Source organism: Lithobates pipiens, unplaced genomic scaffold (assembly GCF_037356315.1).
Source record: "Lithobates pipiens isolate NorthernLeopardFrog02 unplaced genomic scaffold, aLitPip1_a1.2 Scaffold_13, whole genome shotgun sequence".
In the NCBI taxonomy this organism is placed as follows: Eukaryota; Metazoa; Chordata; class Amphibia; order Anura; family Ranidae; genus Lithobates; species Lithobates pipiens.
In genome coordinates, this window is record NW_027507718.1 from 166,885,744 (window position 1) to 166,908,072 (window position 22,329).

Here is a 22,329-nt window from a genome sequence, read left to right on the forward strand (position 1 = left end):
TTCCCTCACGAGAATGGCGGCAGCAGCTGAGAGCCGCTCAATCGGCCTCGGCTGCCGACATCGCTGGACCCTAGGACAGGTGAGTGTCCATTTATTGAAAGTCAGCAGCTGTAGTATTTATAGCTGCTGGCTTTTAATATTTTTTTTTTTTTCCCAGTGGAATGTCTCTTTAAGACAGATCCAAGCTTTTTACCAGTAGAGACATTTCAGAACCAGTCGCAGGAGATCATCCTGCCAACCTTTTGCTCAAACCCTTCAGGAGAAAAGGAAGGTCACTTTCACAACCTGGATGTGAGACGAACCCTATTGCGTTACTTTAAAATAATGAAAGTTTTCTTGTCCCCGGACTCTATTTGTTCTCTTTCTGGAAACCAAAAAGGCCACCAAGCATCATAGAGGTCAATTGCTAGATGGTTTAAATCCACTGTTTTGTTAGCTTATTCTCAGATGGGTCTATCTCCCCCGCTGGGAATTAGAGCTCACTCTACAAGGGCTCAAGCCACAACATGGGCAGAAAAAGCTGGTGCCACCCCAGATCAAATTTGTAAGGCGGCTACGTGGTCAAGTTACTGTCCGAAGATGATCAGGCTTTTGGCAGAAAGGTCCTGCAGGCTGTGGTTCCCTCTGGTGTGGGGGGTGCATTTTATCCCCTCAGGTTCTGTCCTGAAAGACGTTAAGGGAAAATTTAAGTTAGACTTACCGGTAACATGTTTTCCAGGAGTCTTTCAGGACAGCAACAACCCACCCTATTGTTTTTTGTATGCTGTGACTAACCTTATTGTGATTATGTGTAATCTTCAGGCTTAAATTTTTTTTTTAAGTGCGCAAAAAAATGCAAAAACATGTGCTACTCGTAAGCTTTGTTCATAAAAAAAAAAACTGGCTCCTAAACTTTTTAGCTGGCTCCTAGAATTAAAGCAAATATTTTGAGCCCTGCATTAGGACTACATCCCCACCATTTGCCAAAAACTCCCCCAGCAAAGTGTATATGATAGATCTTGCATATAATGTTTAGCCAGCTGTGCAGCACTGACCCCAACCACAAACACGCTGAGCCACTTGGATAAGTTCACAACAGCTGCTTTGTTGTTCAAGAGGTGCTTGGCAGGGGTCAGAACCACCTGTCCAGGGCTTTATTTTACTGCCATTCTTATTCTAGACTTAAGATTTAAATCTTTTAAATACGTAAACTGAGCATTCTTTGAAATAAATGTAGAACCTAGATTTTTGTGTATATGCTCTTAAAGCGGGAGTCCGCCGTTTTTTTAAAGCCAGCAGCTACAAATACTGCAGCTGCTGACTTTTAAAATAATGACACTTACCACCGCCCAGCGCGCCCGCGATGTCGGCACCCGAAGCCGATCTCTCGATCGTCTCTCGGGTGCTGCCGCCGCCATCTTGGGTATGGGAATCAGGAAGTGGAGCCTTTCGGCTTCATTTCCCGGTTCCCTACTGAGCATGCGCGAGTCGCGCTGCGCAATAAGGATGGTCCCCGATGTCTCTGGGATCCGTGTGTTTACCAGCAGGCAGCGGGGGACCTTCGGAAAGGGGCGTAGATTCTGCGGAAAGGGGTGTACCTTCTGCAGAATCTACGCCGGAAGTGGGTGCAGATACCTGTACTGTACAGGTACCTGCACCCCCCTCCCCCCTGAAAGGTGCCAATTGTGGCGCCGGAGGGGGGGAGGGTTACAATGAGCGGAAGGTCCACTTTAAGGTGGACCTCTGCTTTAACCACTTGATCTCTGGAAGGTTTTACCACCTTCCTGACCAGAGCATTTTTTGCTCTTTGGCACTGCGCTACTTTAACTGGTAATTGCTTGGTCATGCAACTAGGGCTGAAACAATTAATCGATCGACAACTAATCGATTTATGAAATTAATCGATTACCATTTTCGTAATCTATTAATCGGCTAGTAACATAATGGGGTTAAAAAAAACTAAAACGAGCCCTTTATAGTAAAAAAAAAGAGCAAATCGCTACTGTAAATATTACTTTCACAGTTCTACAGTAAAAAAAATGAACCCCTTACAATAGTGATTATCGGCACTTTTTTTTTTTGTACTATAAAAGGGGTTCATTTTAGTGTTTTTTTTTTTTTTTACCCCATTATGTTACTAAATGTCTTAGACCTGGTTCACACCTATGTGTTTTTTGCAGAAACGCACTATAGTTCAGTTACATGGTTTCCTATGGGACACGTTCATATCCATGCTTTTTTCAGCTGGTGTCTATTTGTAAAGGTCCAGGGACTTTTATTTTTTTTTTTTTTTTTTATATACACAAAACAGCATTTTTTTGCTTCAATATAGTTAAATGGAAAAGCTGCAGAAAAGCATGTAATGCGTTTTTGCAACAATTTGTGTTTTTTAATCTGCCCAACATATTGGCCAAAAAAATGCAAATCGCAGCAAAATCATGTGCGCAAAATTCAAAACTCACAGCAAAAAGCCCTGCAGGAACAGATCAAAAGCAAATGGCATAGGTGAGTACCGGGCCTTATGCTGCCCACTTTGTACTTTCGCTGAATGAAAGAATGTTGTTTTGTTTGAAATTTTCACTTGTTTTTAAAGTGGTTGTAAACCCTTACAAACCACTTTGACCTACAGGTAAGCCTAGATTAAGGCTTACCTGTAGGTCCAAGAAATATCTCCTAAACCTATACGGTTTAGGAGATATTTGCCCGAAGACAGCCACCGCTGTCTACAGCACATGTGCCGTAGACAGAGGCGCACTGGGGCAGGCCGCAGATCGCGGTGATATGCCGCGACTGTTGGCTCCCGTGCGCATGCGCGGGAGTGATGTCATCGCGGCTCCGGCGAATCACAGCGCCGGAGCCGCAAGACCCGGAAGTCGCTCCGGGATCCATGGCAGCGGCAAAGAGGAAGACTGAGGACCGCTTCGGGGGCTTCATTCTCAGGTAAGTTATTATGTCTTTGTCTTGCAGGATTTTTTTTTTTAGGATTTTTTTAAAAAGTGTTTACAACCACTTTAACATTGTTTTTAAAATGAATGTAATTTCTGAACGAAAAACCACATACTTTCTGAAAATTCCTTTGACCAAGCAGTTTTCTAATATTTTCCAAATTTTCACTATGGTCGAAAATGAATGCCGGTTTGACCCCACTAACCAGTAGAAAATTAAATTTTTTTTTAAGGAAGACATTGTTTGTTTTTTAAATAAAAAAATTTGAAGCGTGTCTGATATTTACCGAATTCACCCTTTAATAGCATATACAGTATATCTCCTCTAATAGTGTATATACAGTATATCTCTTCTGTCTGTTATTCTCGGAGTGGATTAGATATTTTGCTCCCTAACCATATAGTTGGTTATTTTATATTTACCACTGTATAGAGATATTTAAGAATAAATGTCCTTTTTTTTTTTTTTTTTTTAAGGCGATTAATGGATTCATCAAAACAATAATCGGCCAACTAATCGATTATTAAAATAATCGTTAGTTCAGGGGTTGACAAATTTGCTTGGAATCTAGGCGCCAGCTAAAAAAGTTAGGAGCCGGGTCCGTGACGGCGATCTGGACCTGTCCCTGGCCTGACATGGAGACAAGTGAGGGGAAGATAGCCGCCCCCCCACCTGTCTCCAAGTCATTGCCCATAGCTCTTAGAGGGACATTCTATTTTTTTCAAATGACAAATTTTTTTTTAATTGCATTTTAGTGTAAATATGAGATGTGAGGTCTCTCTGACCCCCCGGATCTCATATACAAGAGGACCTGTCATGCTTTTTTCTATTACAAGGGATTTTTACATTCCTTGTAATAGGAATAAAAATGACACACATTTATTTTTATTTTTTTAAAGAACAGTGAAAAAAATAAAAATAAAAGTTAAAATAAAAAAATATATATTTTAAACGTGCCCTGTCCCGCCAAGCTTGCGTGCAGAAGCGAATGCATATATGAAAGCGGTGTTCAAATCACACATGTGAGGTATCGCTGCGATCGGTAGAGTGAGAGCAATAATTCTAGCCCCAGACCTCCTCTGTAACTTAAAAAGTGCAACCTGTAGAATTTTTTAAATGTCGCCTATGGAGATTTTAAAGGGTAAAAGTTTGTCGCCATTCCATGAGCGGGCGCAATTTTGAAGCATGACATGTTTGGTATCGATTTACTCAACGCAACATTATCTTTCACAATATTAAAAAAAATTGGGCTAACTTTACTGTTGTCTTTTTTTTTTTTTTTTTATTAAATACATTTTCCCCGAAAAAGTGCGCTTGTAAGTCCGCTGTGCAAATACGGTGTGACAGACAGTATTGCAACGACCACCATTTTATTCTTTAGGGTGTTAGAATAAAATATATAATTTTTAGGGGTTCTGAGTAAAGGGAAGGAAGATAGGCTGGCAGGCAGGGAAAATTAGCATTGCATCCATTAGCATTGCTGGTTGTAATTCCAACGGCCACCACAAGAGGGCGCCAGATTCCAGAAGGAACCATAGGATCGTAGAAGGCCTCAAAGCCGGGGCTAAATTACCGGCCGCCGGCGGCGCGGCCCGACGCGATCGCGCCGGGGGGGTCCGCGGAGACAGCATACCCCCAGCTGTGCTGCCCCAGGCGCCAGTTCGCTAATTCTAGTCGCAAATGCGACCTGGCGCCCGGGTTTTGTCGAGCCCTGCGTTAGTTGCAGCCCTACATGCAACGCTGTACCCAAATAAAATTGTATTTATTTTAATTTTTTTTCACCCCCCACAAATATTTTCCTTTTGATCACCACTGGGATTTTTATTAAATATAATCCAAATGAAAAAAGAACATTTAAAAAAATATATATATTTTCTACATTTTGTTATAAAAAATATCTAACTCAAAATGTCGTCCTATGTTTAAGCCAAAATGTATTCAGCTGTCTTTAGTAAAATAAATCCAATAAGCGTATATTGGCTTGTGCAAGTTTAAAGCATATACAAACTATGGTGTGTATATATATACTGGAGTTTACGCAGCTTTTACATTTTGACTGCATTCTGGCTTGCATTTTTTTTGAGGTGCTAAAATGCCAGAGGAGTACCACCCCCCTCCCCATTACCCCTTTTTGGAAAGTAAACACCTCAAGGAATTTGCTGAGAGGAATGTTGTACACACTTGCCGTGTGTATATTTTGAATTACACCCCAAAATGAAATGTAAATTTCTAATTTCACTTCCTCACTACCTATCAGCTATGAAGGCCTTGATATGCCAAGATGGCACAAAACTCTCCAAATGAACCCTTTTCGGAAAGATAGACACCCCAAGGAATTTGATAAGAGACATGGTGAGTATTTTGCTGATCTCATTTTTTTGTCTCAAGGTTTTGAAAATTGAAAAAAGATAAGATACAATAAAATACATTTTCATTTTCTTCCCTTTCCAAACAATCGTAGCAACAAATGAGATATGCAAAATATGGGCCAATTTGGGAGAGGGCTTGTGCTATCTTGGCATTTCAGGGCCTCTGAAACTGCGATAGGTAGAGAGCACGTGAAATTGGCAATTCACACCGCTAGAAAGCCTGAAGGTTTTCATGCCTCTAAGCAAATAGAGGTAGGGTGTCTACTTTACAAAAAGGGGTCATTTGGAGGGGTTGTGCTAGCTTGGCATTTTGGGGCCTCTGAAACTCTGATAGGTAGTCGGAAAGTAATGAGGCAATAATGCCCAATTTAAAAATAGTGCTGTTTTATAGCCTTCAAAACCAAAGTGATGAAATGGTTGTCGCTTCCGGTTTCTTAGACCATAGAGATGATTGGAGCCTTTTTGGTCTCTGATCTGCTGTATGGTTAGCTGGTAGAATGGCCGACTGCATTCTCCGCTTCCCCAGAGAGAGACGTCCCCCTGCTTGTAAAAGAAACCTGGCGGCTGTTAGGACTGGATTTACATTAAAGCTGACTGCCGGCTGAAAAAAGATGCCAAGATTATGCTTACACCTGCAGTCAGTATGTTGGGCATATATTGTAATTTTTTTATGTTTTTTCATGCAGCCTGTGGGCTGAATGTGTGTGTGGGGGGGGGGAGGGGGGTGAGGAGAAGCTAACAGATTGCTACAGTCTCTTTGATTGATGTGGATTAATAAATCTCTGCCAAAACATAGGGGCAGTGGAGAAATTGTCTCCTACAGCGCTGCAATCGCTGACGTGTGTATTCTGATAGGGCACTCTGTTGCTGTCAGAATAAACAGATGATGCTGCAGCTGAATGTTATTCCTGCAAAGCAAATAACGGTTAACAAAAAAAAAAAAACACCGTAATGGAACATTAACTCCAACAAAACAACTATTTTTGGATTTTTTATTTTTGTAACAAAGACTGTAAACGTTCAAGGCTAGGGTCTCTAAAGCCTCGCCCACACACGCAGAGGAAAGTCCGCTCATTTCGAGCGCATCTCCAGGTAGGCGGGGCCCGCGAAGGAGACGTCGCTGGCCCCGCCGCCTGGTATGGACTTGAAGGGGAACCCCAACGCCGAAAAAAATCGGCGTGGGGGTCTCCCCCAAGTCCACAACAGACCCTTGTCCGAGCACGCTACCCGGCTGGCCAGGAAAGGGGGGCGAGCGAGCGCCCCCCCTCCTGAGCCGTACCAGGCCACGTGCCCTCAATATGGGGGGTGCCTTGGGGAAGGGGGGGCCGCGCGGCCCCCCCACCCCAAAGCACCTTGTCCCCATGTTGATGAGGACAAGGGCCTCTTCCCGACGGTTGTCGGGGTCTGCGGGCGGGGGGCTTATCGGAATCCGGGAGCCCCCTTTAATAAGGGGGCCCCCGGATACCGGCCCCCCACCCTATGTGAATGAGTATGGGGTACAATGTACCCCTACCCATTCACCTGTAAAATAAAAGTACAAAAAAAACACAACACACGAGATAAAATACTTTATTGCACAGCTCCGGGGGTCTTCCGTCTTCGGGGGTCTTCTCGCCGGACTCCTCCGCTATCTTCTTGTAGCTCTTTTGCTAGCGGAGGAGTCCGGCTTTCTTCCTCGCCGCCGGCCTCTTCTTCCGACTTCGGGGGTCTTGTCCCCCTCTTCGGTTCTTCTGCCGGGTCTTCTGTCGCTGCCTTCTTCTTCTCCTTCTCCTTCTCCTTCTCTTGACTCGACGATCTCTCCGGCCGCAATGCCAGGGACGTGCTGCGCTGCCACTTATATAGGGACAAGGGGCGGTGTCACATGGGTTGATGTCACATGGCGACAGTCCCAGCATCCTCCGGGACTGTGACATCGTAAGGGGGCGGGGTCACCATGTGACACGCGCGGCCCCCCCTTCCCCAAGGCTCTCCCCATGTTGAGGGCACGTGGCCTGGTACGCCCCCCCTTTCCTGGCCGGCCGGGTAGCGTGCTCGGACAAGGGTCTGTTGTGGACTTGGGGGGGGGGGGGGACCCACGCCGTTTTTTTATTTTATTTTTTTATTTTTTTTGGCGTTGGGGTTCCCCTTGAAGTCCATACCAGGCGGCAGGGCCAGCGACGTCTCCTTCACGATCCCCGCCTACCTGGAGACCCGCTCAAAATGAGCGGACTTTTCTCCGGGCGGGAAAAGTCCGCTCATTTCAAAAGTACGGCGGACTGGCATACACACGGCCGGATTGTCTGCCGAAATGCGAGTCCGGCGGTAAGATTGGAGTGCAACACGGCATTCTAAGTCCGCCGTACTTTCGGGTCAAAAAAGTATGCCGGAGGCTACATACGGGGGGATTGTTTGGCGGACTTGAGTTTGCCGGACTTTTCCACCGGATTGTTTGATCGTGTGTACGCGGCATAAGAATGCAGTGGCCAGTTTCCTGACTAGCTAACATCTTGTGAGAACCTGTCTGAATTTGTGCCCTAGATGTGCTGTTTCTGTAATGATTTGTGTGCGTGATGCGTGTGCTGTACCCTATACTAATACTCAACGTGTGTGTGCGTGCGAAAGCATCCCATTTCTCATTCCACTTCATTGCAAGCAATTTATGATTTCGCAAGCAAGCTTTCTCCCCCCACACTCTAATTTTGGATATTTACAAGCCTTCGCAAATCGGGATGCTCAATGTATGCTCTGCCCTCTCCCAGAGCTTAAGCATTTTGACCCTGTATCTGGCCTGCTTACTGGGGAGAAACTGAAAGCAGGGCAGCCAGAAAAACGGAGGGACTTATCTACAGACAACTTGTTGGATCATATACAAGTCTGTAAATTTGTGTTTAAAATATACGATGGGCCGAACTTTGTGTCATATTCGGGGTCACCCTGAGGATGACAGACTTTAAGCAGTTGTATTGTCCGCTTGGTTATTTTTACCTACAGGGTAAGAGGCTGATGGAGGTGTGGCTAGCCTTCGAAACATGTTCCCATTGGCTTACACAGGTTTAGAATACCTTTCACACAAGCTATATATAAAAAAACAAACACAAAAAAAAGTAATCTTTCACCGTGTATACCGGCTTACTGTAATTGTATGCCAGACACGTGAACTAACTTGTGTGATTGGACATGCAAACGCACGTTCGCATTTTTTAAAGTTCCCAACTTAAATGTTTGTATGTAGAGAATTTGATTTATAAATTTGTATATGGTTACTTTAACGTTTACATTTACTAATCAAATGGCGCTTTAGACCCCATTCACACCTGAGCGTTTTGTAGCCCTACGCCTGAAGCTACAAAACGCTGGAGGGGAAAAAATACATTATTCTCAATGGAGATGGTTCACATCTCCACTCCATGTCGCCTGAAGCCCTACGCCTGAAGCTCAAACAAGTTCCGGACCCTTTTTTGTCGCGCGAATCAGGCTGATTTGGGCGTTTTCATTCCCATAGAAACTAATGGAAACGCTCGATTCGAGTGTTTAGCGCAACAACGAGCGTTTCTATGGGCGTTTTGACGCTGTATCTGCAATGCTTAACATTGGTGACCTTTTGCCCTGCACAAATTCGCGACAAAACGTGGCAAAAAACGACACGAATCGCGGTAAAAAACGCCGCAAAAAAACGCTTGAAAAAGCTACGCTCAGGTGTGAATGCAGCCTTAGTGCTATAAATATACCTTATTACCATATTCATATGCTTCTGATTTGTTGATGTTGTGTTTTTTCTTTTGTTTTGACTTTTGTTTTTTGTTTTTTTATCTTTCTGTAGCTCTCACAATGGCTACTCAAATGGTGAGCCAAGCCGGCAGTGGCAGCTTATTCTGCAACAGCAGCAGCTTTGGCATTGGTGACATGTATGGCTTACATGATCTTTCTAAAGCAGAAATAGCAGCTCCTCGATTAATAATGCTAGCAAATGTAGCTCTTACTGGAGATGTTAATAGTGGCTGCTCTGATTATGCTTTGGAAGAGGACAAGCAAATGGCTGAATTGACCACTGTTTATGAAAACAGTTTTTCTGATAGTGAAGGGGAAAGAATGGACCTGGAAGAATCAGCCATTGAGAGCGAGGCACCCATCTTTGAGATAATGGAAATTCAACCCCCTCAAGTTCAGGAAGAAAATGGATGTGACAATCCAATCCCTACTCTTGATAATCCTGTAGTAGCTGAACAAGAAAAAGATGTGGAGGCTCCTCCAGCGGCTGAAGAAAAAAACAAGAGCACCAAAAGCAAGCCTTTTCAGTGTAGGCCATGCCAGTATAAGGCTGAATCAGAAGAAGAGTTTGTTCATCATATTAAGGACCACAGTGCTAAGAGATTCATTGATCATGACACAAATAAAAACACAAAAGAATCAGGATCTTGCTCATCTGAAGAGGTGGACACTTCTAAAGGACCTATCAGATGTGACCGATGTGGCTATAACACCAATAGAATTGATCACTATTTGGCACACTTGAAGCACCACAACAAAGCAGCTGAAAATGAAAGAGTTTACAAGTGCACCATATGTACATACACAACAGTCAGCGAATATCACTGGAAGAAACATCTCCGGAATCACTTTCCAAGGATCGTTTATACATGCTCGCAGTGTTCTTATTTTTCAGATCGTAAGAACAACTACATTCAGCATATAAGAACACATACAGGTAACGTTAAATTCGTGAGAAAAAAATGCAATCTTTTGATACTTTCATAAGTTTATTTCTAAATCTTATCTTTATACTGTTATATCCTGCAATGTTAGTTCTATGTGAAATTAGTTCTCACAATAACTATAAAATACATGCTACAATTTTTTTCTTTTCATACATCAGGGGACACAGAGCCATAGTAGTTACTATGTGGGTTATAGGCCACCTTCTGGTGATTGACATTGGTATGCCCTGAATTAAAAAGTGCATTTCCTATATAAGCCCTCCCACTGGTGGGGGCACCTTAGACACTGCCAGTGTCTAAGGTGTTGGTCACGAGTAAAGATGTGCTTTGCTGAGCTCCACTGGAGCAATCCTTTCTGGGGCTGGCTATGCAGATGGATCCATTCAGAGTGTCTAATCTTGGCCGTATTGAATGGTACCCGGGCCTCGTATCTGAAGAAACTAGGTTTTTGCCTGTGAATGTTCTCTTTTGGGAAGCTGGACCTTGGGATGCAGTATGTAAAGCCATAAAGTTTTTACTGCCAGGGTGCTGTTGCAGGCCCAGGATTGTGTTTTTTTTTTCTTTTTGGATCCCCAGCTCCTGAAGGTTTAATGGAGCCTACCGTGAAGGGTGAAGATTGGGTCTGTTGGTTTACCACAGAAAACCCTGCGGCGGGAAAACGTAAGTTGAGTTTTCGAAGAAAATAAAAGAAAATGTATTATGAAATGTCTCCTTTTAAATTTAGTAAATGTGGTCATGCCTGTGTGTCACCACTGGGGGCTGTATTGAGTACTCACTTCTCATGCTTCCTGGAGCCACATTGTGTTTTGAAGCAGATGCTTCTCCTCCCGAACCACAGACCCTCTGGTAAGTCTGGGGGGGTTCTCTCTCTCTCTCTCTATGCCGAAATTTCTTCCCCTCTTCGGGGGAAGGAAGCGCTGCATTTTTTTGGGAAAAAACTGCAACAACATGCCGCTTGAAGGGAGGCCGTTAGAAGCTTGCAGGCTGTGCATGCTTTTTCCTGTCCATTGTTTGGAAAGCCTTTTTTGTATCTGTGCAGATCTCCCAGATGTTTTCCTCCTAAGAAGGTTTTTACACTTTATCCTGTGGTGAAGGAAATTTACTAAGTACGGTATACTAGCAGTTAACGCTGTATATACTCTGTGAATAAGAACTGTTATTGGCAGACAATACTCAAATGCTTAGGCATCCAACGAATAAAGTTGGAATTCCTGTTAAGGGAAAAAAAACAACTTTATTTTTCTCTGGCAGATTGAGCAGCCTGCTTACAGCGATTGCTTAATCGTTGAGGCCAGTTTAACTGGTGTTCTAGATGTCCTGCTCAGCAGGCCCAGAATTCTGGCAGCTTTATTCTTGCAATAATTGCTTGTGATTTCCTTTTTGTAGAACTTGCACAAGATCCTCATGCAGGTGCCGGCTTATAAACTAGTCAAATGCGCAACTGCTGAGAGGCCTATGGTGGTTTGTACCTGTATAGGCAGGGGCTATACATGGTTCTGTGCGCATTGTTGCTAAACACAAGCAGCTAAAATGTATGAGTGCAGGAACGGGCATCAGCGGAGGATAAACGTCCTTTAACCATGCAGAAACTCCTGGCTAGTCTTCCTTTGCGGTGGAACAGATATTTGTAGATGTTTGGTTAATGCATCCAAAGAAATTCTAGTGGTTAAAGTACCCCCTTTTTTTTCCATTTAAGTAATGGAGTAAATATATTTTTATTTTTAAAAGCTCCTTTTGTTTGTGCCAGGAGCATCAGCCTCCAGGCAGTCACGATGGCTTCCACCATCAGGTTCAATAGGTAATCCTCAGATTTAACCCCAGGGGTTACTGTAGCTTCCTTATCAGGAGGCGCCCCGCTAGCTCAATAGGGGGAATTCTTCTGCAGTTCTCAAAGATCTCACAGGAAGACAAATGGGGGACATCCTCAATGGCTCCAATCTGGAGTTCCAAGAATCCCCGTCTCCTCTTCCTTTTTTTTTTTTTCTCAGCTCAAATGTTCCTAAGGATCCAGAGAAAAAAGTCTTTCTCTCCACATGGCATTTATCCGATCAGTAGTCTCCTTCCTACAAGGGGTCGAACTTTGGGAGTCTATCCACGTCCTGGATGCTTTTCTCCATATGCCGATCTTCCCCGCTCGCCAGAAATTTCTACACTTTAAGGTAGAAAATCTTAATTTCCAGTTTGTAGCTCTACCTTTTCGGGCTAGCTTCGGCACCTCGAGTATGTATAAAGATCCTGGCCACTCCTTAAGCCAGGTTAAGGGCTCAAAGTATAACAATACTAGCCTACTTAGACAATCTACTCTTGATAGGTCAATTGGTAGCCCGTTTAAACCAAGGCTTGATTACAACAGTCAGCTACCTGAAATACTTAGGTTGGTGCCTCAGCCTAGTAAAATCCACCTTAAAAAATCAAGGAGATTGCAGTACTTAGGGCTGATCGTAGATACAGTCCACTAAAGGACATTTTTACCCCAGGAAAGAATCAGTTCCTTGAAGGAACTGATTTGGTGGATCAAAACTAAGAAGAATCCTTCTATTTATCTCTGCACGTGTTTATTAGGAAAGAGGGTGGCTTCTTCAAGGCCGTTCCTTATGCGCAGTTCCATTCAAGACTGCTGCAAAACAGTATCCTGTTAACTTGGAACAAGAAGATCCAAACTCTGGACTTCCCGTTGCGTTTATCTGCCTAAGTGCATCAGGGCCTCAATTGATGGTCGATATCCTAAAATCTTCTAAAAGGAAGATCCTTTCTACCAGTTACCTGGAAAGTGGTAACAGATGCCAGCCCTTTCAGCTGGGGAGCAGTCCTAGAAGAAACATCCAAGGGGAATGGTCCAGATCAGAGATGACCTTGCCCATCAATATTCTAGAGATTCGGGCAGTATGCCTGGCCCTGGAGGCCTGGACGCTCAGACCATTGTCCTGTCAGGATCCAGCCTATGGCCACATCACCCTAAAAGCGCCGGATCTCAGAAGCTACGCAGGGTCGGGCCTGGTTAGTACCTGGATGGGAGGCGGCCTAGGAATACCAGGTGCAGTATGCTCAGTCTGACAAATGCTGCAGCTGTGGCTTATCTCAATCGCCAAGGGTGCATGAGAAGTCATGCAGCCCAGAAAGAGGTGAATTTTTTTCTGTCTTAGTAGAAAACAACATTCCTTGCCTATAAGCAATTTCATTCCAGGAATGGAGAATTGGCAGGCGGACTACTCGAGTACTATTTTATTTTCCCGGGAAAATGGTTCTTTCTCCCTGGCATCATTCTGTCAATATGCCAAGGGGAGTTTTGGACGTGGGTCTATTGGCGTCCGGGTTCAACAATAGGATGGACAACTTTTGTGTCAAGGACAAGGGATCTGATGGCATGCGAAACAGATGCCTTATTTCCATGGGATGAGTTTTCACTGATCTATGCTTTCCCTCCTGTTCTGCTTCTACGCCTTCTTCACAGGAGCAAGCAAGAAGGGAAGGAGGTGTTTCTTGTGGCCCAGGAGATTTTGGTTTGCTGCGATCATAAAGATGGCGGTAGGGGACCCTTGGTCCCTACCACTCTGGCCAGACCTTCTTTCGCAAGGTCCAGTATTCCATCCTTCATTACAAACTCTAAATTTAATGGTTTGGCTATTGAGACCCACATTCTAAAATAAGACCGTGTGCGTTTCTACTTTGGTTATGCTAGAAAGCTGGCCCCCAGTGTCGTATACTAATGAGTCTGGAAGGCATATGTCTCCTGGTGTGAATCCATTGGTTGGCACCCCCAGGAAATATGTCATAGGTAGGATCCTTTGAATTCCATGGATGGAATTAGAAATTAAGCTGGCCTTGAGTACTTTCAAAGGACAGGTATCGGCCTTATTGGTGTGCCCCTGCCCATACCACGTCTCACTAACTGGTTTGTAACTTATTCAGGGGGAAACGTGGATTAAATCGTCCAGTTAGGTCACCCCTGAATCCTTGGGATTTAAGTCCTGTCGCTTTACAAAAACAGTCTTTTTAAGCCAATTCTTGATTTAAAATTTTTTTTTTTTTTCCCCTTGGTCCTCCTGAAGAACAATATTTTCCTGTTTTCCATATCTTCTGCAAGAAGAGTATCAGGGCTGGCTGCTCTTGTAAAGAGTCATATTGGATTATTCATACGGATGAGGTTGGATTGCGGCTTCATCCTAATTTCCTTCCAAAGGTAGTGTCAGGTTATTTTCATATTAAACCAAGATAATGTTCTGCCTTCATTTTTTTATTTTTTATTTCAGAACTTCATTCTCTGAAAGAAAGTTGATTACATTCTCTTGAAGTGAGAGCGGTCAAGGTGCATTTAAAGGTGACTGCTCTGATGCATAAAAACAGATATTTTTTGTTTGTGTTGCCCGACGGTCCTAAAAGAGGACAGGCAGCATTGGAATCTACGATTTCTAGGTGGATTCGTCAAGTGATTGTTCAAGCTTTTGGCTTAAAAGAAAATTGCTCCTTTTTCATTTTAAAGGCACTCTACCAGACCTGGCAGTGCATCACCAAGCCTCCATGGCTCAGATCTGCAAGGCTGCAACTTAGTCTTCAATCCATACATTTACCAGATTCTATTAAGTAGATGTAAAAGATCATGAGGATATCGACTTTGGGCGCAGTGTACTGCAGGCTGCAGTATCGGTCCTCTTGTCTCTTGGTGCCCTATTATTGTCTCCCTCCCTTCAGTTGGCATTGCTATGGGACATCCCACATAGTAACTACTATGGCTCTGTGTCCCCTGATGTATAAAAGAAAACAGGGTTTTTAAAAACCGCTTACCTGTAAAATTATTTTCTTTGAAGTACATCAGGGGACACAGAGGTCCCTCCCTCCTTTGGTATACACGTGTATTGCTTTTCTACAAAACTGAGGTGCTCCCACCAGTGGGAGGGGTTTTATAGATAGTGCACTTTTTAATTTAGGGAGTGCCAGTGTCCATCGCCTGAAGGTGGGCTATAACCCACATAGTAACTACTATGGCTCTGTGTCCCCTCATTTACTTCAAAGAAAAGGCTTTTACAGGTAAGCCGTTTTTAAAAATCCTGTTTTTTCATTCAACCCAGTGGGCTGTTCTAACAATACGATATTAGTACAGCAATCTCCTCTGCTGTTTGTGTTCTGGTGGTGGGCCGCCCCCCGTCCCCCCGTCGGAACACTCCAGCCAGTGCTCTCAGCTATTGGCTGAAAGTGATGACCTGGTGTCGGTCAGCAGACCTTTTTCGGTCATGACCCTTCAGCAGAAGCAATCTAGAGGGCTGGCTTCTGTTGGACAGGCTGCAGTACACACGGGCCGAAAGTCAGCCGGATTCTATTGAACCGGCCAATGCCATCTGACATTTGGCTCATGTGTGCCAGGCTGAACTATCTTTTTCTTGTCCCTAGGAATACTGGAGTATAAACACATCAATTAGAGCTGCACGACTAATAGTTAAAATATCGTGATCGCGATTCAAACACCGCCATGCAATCTTAATCCAGCATTTCCACAATTTGTGTCAAGTGCAGAGCAGTTCCTGGCTCACAGTTGTCAAAAAAAAAAAAAAGGCAGCTGGCGATGTTTAACAAGCGCTGAAAGAGATAAAAAGAAATTGTATTTTTCTGTTCGTTTACAGATCAAAGGGATGAACTTCAGTCTGCAAATGAGGTCAGTTTAACCACTTAAAGAGCAGACCCTTTTCTAACACTTGTTGCTTACAAGTGAAAAATCCGTATTTATTTTGTTAACTTAGAACCCTCTAGAGAATAAAATTGCGTTATTTGCAATATTTTATTCCACACCGTATTTGTGTGGCAGTCTTTGAAAGGCCATTTTTTGGGGGGGAAAAATACACTTCAATTAAAAAAACTAAACCGTAAAGATAGCCCAATTTTTTTGTAGGATGTGAAAGATGATACTGAATTGTGAGAATCGTGTTCTTTCTTCTAAGCAAAAAAATTGTGATACTCGTTTTATCCAGAATAGCGCAGCTCTAAAATTATTCATATAAACCTGTTATCTTTCAACGTAACTAGTTTAGATATCCTGTACAACAGCATTCAGTTAGGCCCAGGGAGGGCCTCCACTAGGAGATACTTGGGCTTTGTATGTATGCTATATGTGCCAATGGGGAAAAATGCGGAGAAGAGTGAGCATCAGTATGCTACTGCAACTTTGGTTCATCAGCATTCAATTGTTTTGCTCGGGGTTTTAAAGCTGTATTAAACCCCAAACCAAAATGGTAATATCCAGTAATAACCAGTCATTAGATGTGGTGACTGCATTCCTTTTTCCTTTCTTCCCTCTGTTTTCACCTGGTAATCTGGCTAGTAACACACCTCCTGTATTAGAGTGCCCCCAATCTAGATGAGGGATTACATTTGGACGGCAGCATTGTAAGTCTGGGGGGAGGGGATTGTTAGACATACCAGTGGGTTTAAATACACTAACAAATTGAAGCCAAACTCCAGCTCACACTTTATAATCGCTTGCAACAGGTTTTTGCTTTTTTGGATAAAAAAAACACCTTGTTTATGGTGGTGGGGTCAGCATTGCGGCCAGTGTTAGTCACGGCCCTGGTGTACCAGACGCTTACTGAATGGGCTAAATTGTTGCACTGTCAGAGAAGCAACAGGCTTCCCCAGTCTGCATGGAGCTGGTGGACCAGTTGGTGCAGGGCCTTAAGTATGTCTGTGATGTGGCCTTGTATACGGCCCCCTTGCTCTGTAGAGCCTCAGCTGTCGTGCTACGTCACCTGATTTGGCTAAAAAGCTGGTCTGCAGACCAGGCATCTAAAAAAGCACTGGTTGATTTGCCCTTCCAGGGAGAGGGGGTGTTTGGAGCCTCGCTGGATGGCATTAAGAATGTTACTGGGGTTAAGAGGTACATTGCTCCCACAGTCCAGGAAAGGTAAGGAGCCATACCGTAGGCAAGGGCTCTCGTTTACCGCTCAGAAGCAGACTTTTCATCCACCCGGGTTGGCAGGTAAGCCTTTCCAGTCCGACAAGGTGCCCACTGGTTTCACAAGTCTGCGAGCAAATGTGTTGTTGCATGAAGGTTTGCCCCTGCCCGACGCTCCTCAGGGTACAAGATAGTTTCTTTCTTGTCCCCCCCAAACAGATTTTTACCCTCCAACCTTCATCTTCCGGTTCCTCGAGAAGCCCTGTTCGGGGCAGTACAGGACTTGCTACTGAGCAGGGTGATAGTGCCGGTGCCAATGCAGAAAAGGTTTCGGGGATTCTCCTCCAATCTGTAGTCTCAAAGAAGGAAGGGGTCCATCCGGTCCTGGATCTTATAGCCCTCTACAGCTTTGTGAAAGTACAAAAATTCAGAATGTAATCTGTTCGCTCCGTGGTTGGGCATCAGAGGTTTCTGCGATTTGCAGTCGGGGACGAGCACTACCAATTTGTAGCTTTCCCTTTTGACCTGGTGTTGGCACCAAGGGTCTTCACCAAGGTGCTGGCCCCTATTTTGGCTTTGCTAAGGCAGCGAAGAGATCACAATCGTGGGTTACCTGGACGACCTCCTTCTGAGAGCAGCTTCCCCCTCAGAATTAAGGGAGGATGTGGCAATCTCCATACAAACTCTTTAAGAGTTTGGTTGGGTACTGAACCTCCAGAAATCGGTGTTGGTGCTGACTCAACAGCTGGAGTACCTGGGCTTGCTTCTGGATTCCTCAGAGGCGAGAGTCTTTCTCCCTTTGGACAAGCTGCAGACTCTTCATGCTGCGGTGAAGTTGGTGTCCTGCAGTTGGTCACCACTGTGTTTTTGCATGCATGTCCTGGGTATCATGGTAACCACTTTTGAGGCGGTACCGTTTTCTCAATTCCACATTCGAGTCTTGAAAAAGGAGATCCTGTCCAAATGGGACAAATCTCCGTTCTCTCTGGATTGTCAAATTCTGGTGAGCCAGCTAGGCAGGGATTCCCTGCTCTGGTGGCTGAGGTCTGGGAAGTGGTTCTTTCCTCTTCATTGGACGGTGATCACAAAGGACGCCAGCCTGACCGGTTGGGGGGGGGGGAGGGGTGGTGGATTTGGGGCATACTGTCGGCCCAGGGTTGCTGGGCGCAGAAAGATTCCCACCTGCCGATCAATGTGCTGGAACTTTGGCCGATCAGGCAGTGCCTCTCCACATGGTCACAGAGACTGCAGGGGCGTCTGATCAGGATCCAGTCGGGTAACACCATGGCAGCGGTGTATGTCAACCATCAAGGAGGAACAAGGAGCTCGGCTGCAGCACTGGAGGTCGCTCACATCCTGCGGTGTGCACAGTGGCACATGCTGGCCCTGTCGGCCGTGTACATTCTGGGCGTAGAAAACTGACAAATGGACTACCTAAGTCGTCAGATGCGAGACCAAGGGGAATGTTGTTTTTCTGGTCTGGTAACCGCTGTCTGCTACCTGGAATACTTTAGGTTGGATCCACAACCTAGAAAAATCCTCCTTAAAACCATCAAGGAGATTGCAGTACTTAGGGCTGATCACAGATGCAGTCCAGACGAGGGTATTTTTGCCCCAGGAAAGAATCAGTTAATTAACCACTTGCCAACCACTGTCAGCATATATGCATCGGCAGAATGGCACGGCTGGGCAAAGTAAATTTCCCGCTATGCGAGCTCCATGCCCACGGGACAGGCAGACTCTATCGCCGCGGGGATACCCGCGATCGTGTCACGGAGCTGAAGAACGGGGAGATGCCAATATAAACAGCATTTCCCCATTCTGCCTAGCGACAAAACGCTGATCGTCTACTCCCTGTCATCCCCGCCCCCTAGTGGTTAACCCCTTCACTGCCAGTGACATTTTTACAGTAATCAATGCAATTTTAACCACTTTCAGACCGGACCATTTTGCTGGTAAATGACCAGAGGTCTTTTTACACTTTGGCACTGCGCTGCTTTAACTGGTAATTGCGTGGTCATGCAATGTTGTACCCAAACAAAATTTGCGTCCTTTTCTTCCCACAAATAGAGCTTTCTTTTGATGGTATTTGATTGCCTCTGCGATTTTTATTTTTTGCGATATAAACGTAAAAAGACCGCAAATTTTGAAAAAAAAAGATATTTTCTACTTTTTGTTATTAGAAAAATCCAATAAACTCAATTTTAGTCATACATTTAGGCCAAAATGTATTCAGCCACATGTCTTTGGTAAAAAAAAAAGTCAATAACTGTATATTTATTGGTTTGCGCAAAAGTTGTCACATCTACAAACTAAGGTACGTTTTCTGGAATTTACGCAGCTTTTAGTTTACGACTGCCTATCTCATTTCTTGAGGTGCTAAAATGGCAGGGCAGTACAAAACACCCCCAAATGACCCCATTTTGGAAAGTAGACCCCCTAAGGAAATTGATAAGAGGCATGTTGAGCCCATTGAATATTTTATTTTTTTGCCTCAAGCGATTGAATAATGACAAAAAAAAAATTTTTTTTTTTTTACACAAAGTTGTCACTAAATGATATATTGCTCACACATGCCATGGGCATATGTGAAATGACACCCCAAAATAAATTCTGCTGCTTCTCCTGAGTACAGGGATACCACATATGTGGGACTTTTTGGGAGCCTAGCCGCGTACGGGGCCCCGAAAACCAAGCACCGCCTTCAGGCTTTCTAAGGGCGTAAATTTTTGAGTTCACTTCTCACTACCTATTACAGTTTTGAAGGCCATAAAATGCCAAGATGGCACAAAACCCCCACAAATGACCCCATTTTAGAAAGTAGACACCCCAAGCTATTTGCTGAGAGGCATGTTGAGTTCATGGAATATTTTATATTTTGCCACAAGTTGCGGGAAAATTACAAACTTTTTTTTTTTTTTTTTTTTTTCACAAAGTTGTCACTAAATGATATATTGCTCATGCATGCCATGGGCATATGTGAAATGACACCCCAAAATAAATTCTGCTGCTTCTCCTGAGTACGGGGATACCACATATGTGGGACTTTTTGGGAGCCTAGCCGCGTACGGGGCCCCGAAAACCAAGCACCGCCTTCAGGCTTTCTAAGGGCGTTACAGTTTTGAAGGCCATAAAATGCCAAGATGGCACAAACCCCCCCAAATGACCCCATTTTGGAAAGTAGACACCCCTAAATTTAGGGGTACACTAGTGAGACTAGGTAATAAATGGCGGGTGCCCTGAAACTATAAAAAAATAACTAACCAACCAGCGTCACCTGTAACAGTTATATGGTGATTACTGGTGAAAGGGTTAACTAGGGGGCAATCAGGGGGCTTTATGCGGTAGTATATGGGGGTCCCTGGCGCTATAAAAAGCTGCGGCGAACCTAAATACCTACCTGCCTAACTAGCGTCACCTGTGACACTAATACAGCGATCAGAAAAACGATCGCTTATTAGGCTGGGTTCACACTGGAGCGATGCGGGAACGCCACGAATGCGCGGCGGGTTCCCGCATCGCATGCCTCCCGGCGGCAGTTCACACTGCCCTATGCGAACTGCTGGGAGTGTCAGTGAAATGTTAATGACACCCCCAGATCAGTTCGCATATCGCAGTGCGATCTGCAAACTTGGATCGCATGGTGTGAACACCCATGCGATCCGATTCTGCTGCGGACCAAAAAAAGGGTCCCGTGCGAGTTTGCGGCGGGTGCGACACGAATTCAGCCATACTATCTGTATAGCTGAACTCGAATCACACAGAGATCGGATGTGATTTGCACTGCAGTGCGGTGCGAATCACATCCGTTCTCATAAACCGCTGCAATGTGAACCCAGCCTTAGTGACACTGGCGACGGGGGGTGATCACGGGGTTAAACCTTTATTGGGGGGGTTAGGGGGGCACATTAGAACTAAAGGGGGCTAACCCTAACTGCCCTAACATTTATTACAGTCACAAATGACACCAATGCAAAAAAAAATAAAAAAATGACATTGGTGTCACTGTGACTGGGGGGCAGGGGTAATTGGGGGGTGATCGGGGGGTAAAGGGGGGGTGTGAGTGTGCCTGGCATGTTCTACTGTGTGTGTAGAGTGTTGGTGCAACTCACCGATCCGCTCTCCTCCGTGTCGGAACGAAAAATACCGACACGGAGGAGAGAATACATCACTTCCTCTCCTGTGTTTACATTACAGGAGAGGAAGTGATGTCACGGGGGATTTCTATTCGTCGGGAGCGATCGCGAGGGGGTGGCCATGAATGAATGGCCGTCCCCTCGTCCGGGATCGCTCCCGAACGAATACCGACCGCCGCAGGCACCGGGCGGGGGCCCGATCGGGCCCCCGACCCGCGGGAGGCAAGGGACGTACATGTAAGCCCTTATGCCTGCCCGTGCCATTCTGCCGACGTACATCGGCGTGCGGCGGTCGGCAACTGGTTAAAGCATTGATCGCTGTATTAATGGCAGTGGTCCCAAAAAAATGTGTCCGCAATAATGTCGCAGTCACGATAAAATCGGTGATCGCCACCATTACTAGTAAAAAAATAAAAAAAAAAAAATAAAAATGCCATAAAACTATCCCCTATTTTGTAGACGCTATAACTTCTGCGCAAACCAATCAAACGCTGACTGTGATATTTTTTGAAAAAAAAAGTAGAAGAATACCTATCTACCTAAACTGAAGAAAAACGTTTTTTTATATATTTTTGGGGGATATTATCCACTTGCCGACCGCCGCACGACGATGTACGTCGACAGAATGGCACGGGCAGGCATATGGGCGTACCTGTACGTCCCTGCCTTCCCGCGGGTGGGGGGCCCGGTGCCTGCGGTGGTCAGTATTCGTTCGGGAGCGATCCGGGATGAGGGGGCGGCCATTCATTCATGGCCACCCCCTCGCGATCGCTCCCGGCGAATGGAAATCCTTCGTGACATCACTTCCTCTCCTGTAATGTAAACACAGGAGAGGAAGTGATGTAATCTCTCCTCAGTGTCGGTATTTTTCGTTCCGACACCGAGGAGAGAGGATCGGTGAGTTGCACCAACACGACACTTCACAGTAGAACATGCCAGGCACACTCACACCCCCCCCGATCACCCCCCGATCACCCCCCCCAATTACCCCTGCCCCCCCAGTCACAGTGACACCAATGCATTTTTTTTTTTTTGCATTGGTGTCATTTGTGACTGTAATAACTGTTAGGGCAGTTAGGGTTAGCCCCCTTTAGTTCTAATGTACCCCCCTAACCCCCCCCCCAATAAAGGTTTAACCCCGTGATCACCCCCCGTCGCCAGTGTCACTAAGGCTGGGTTCACATTGCAGCGGTTTATGAGAACGGATGTGATTCGCACCGCACTGCAGTGCAAATCACATCCGTTCTCTGCGATTCGAGTTCAGCCATTCGCAGCACCCGCCGCAAATTCGCACGGGACCTTTTTTTTGGTCCGCAGCAGAATCG

At 45.1% G+C, this 22,329-nt stretch overlaps 1 protein-coding gene across 2 annotated transcripts in view; it reads left to right on the forward strand.

The window, feature by feature from the left end:
• REST (RE1 silencing transcription factor) overlaps positions 1 to 22,329 on the forward strand; it is a 66,691-nt gene that overhangs the window by 22,248 nt on the left and 22,114 nt on the right. For both annotated transcript variants that reach the window (XM_077475814.1, XM_077475813.1), the window contains exon 2: positions 9,094 to 9,978. In XM_077475814.1, coding sequence (XP_077331940.1) covers positions 9,102 to 9,978 — 877 coding nt within the window. In that variant the 5' untranslated portion in view covers positions 9,094 to 9,101. The remainder of the gene's footprint in view (positions 1 to 9,093; positions 9,979 to 22,329) is intronic.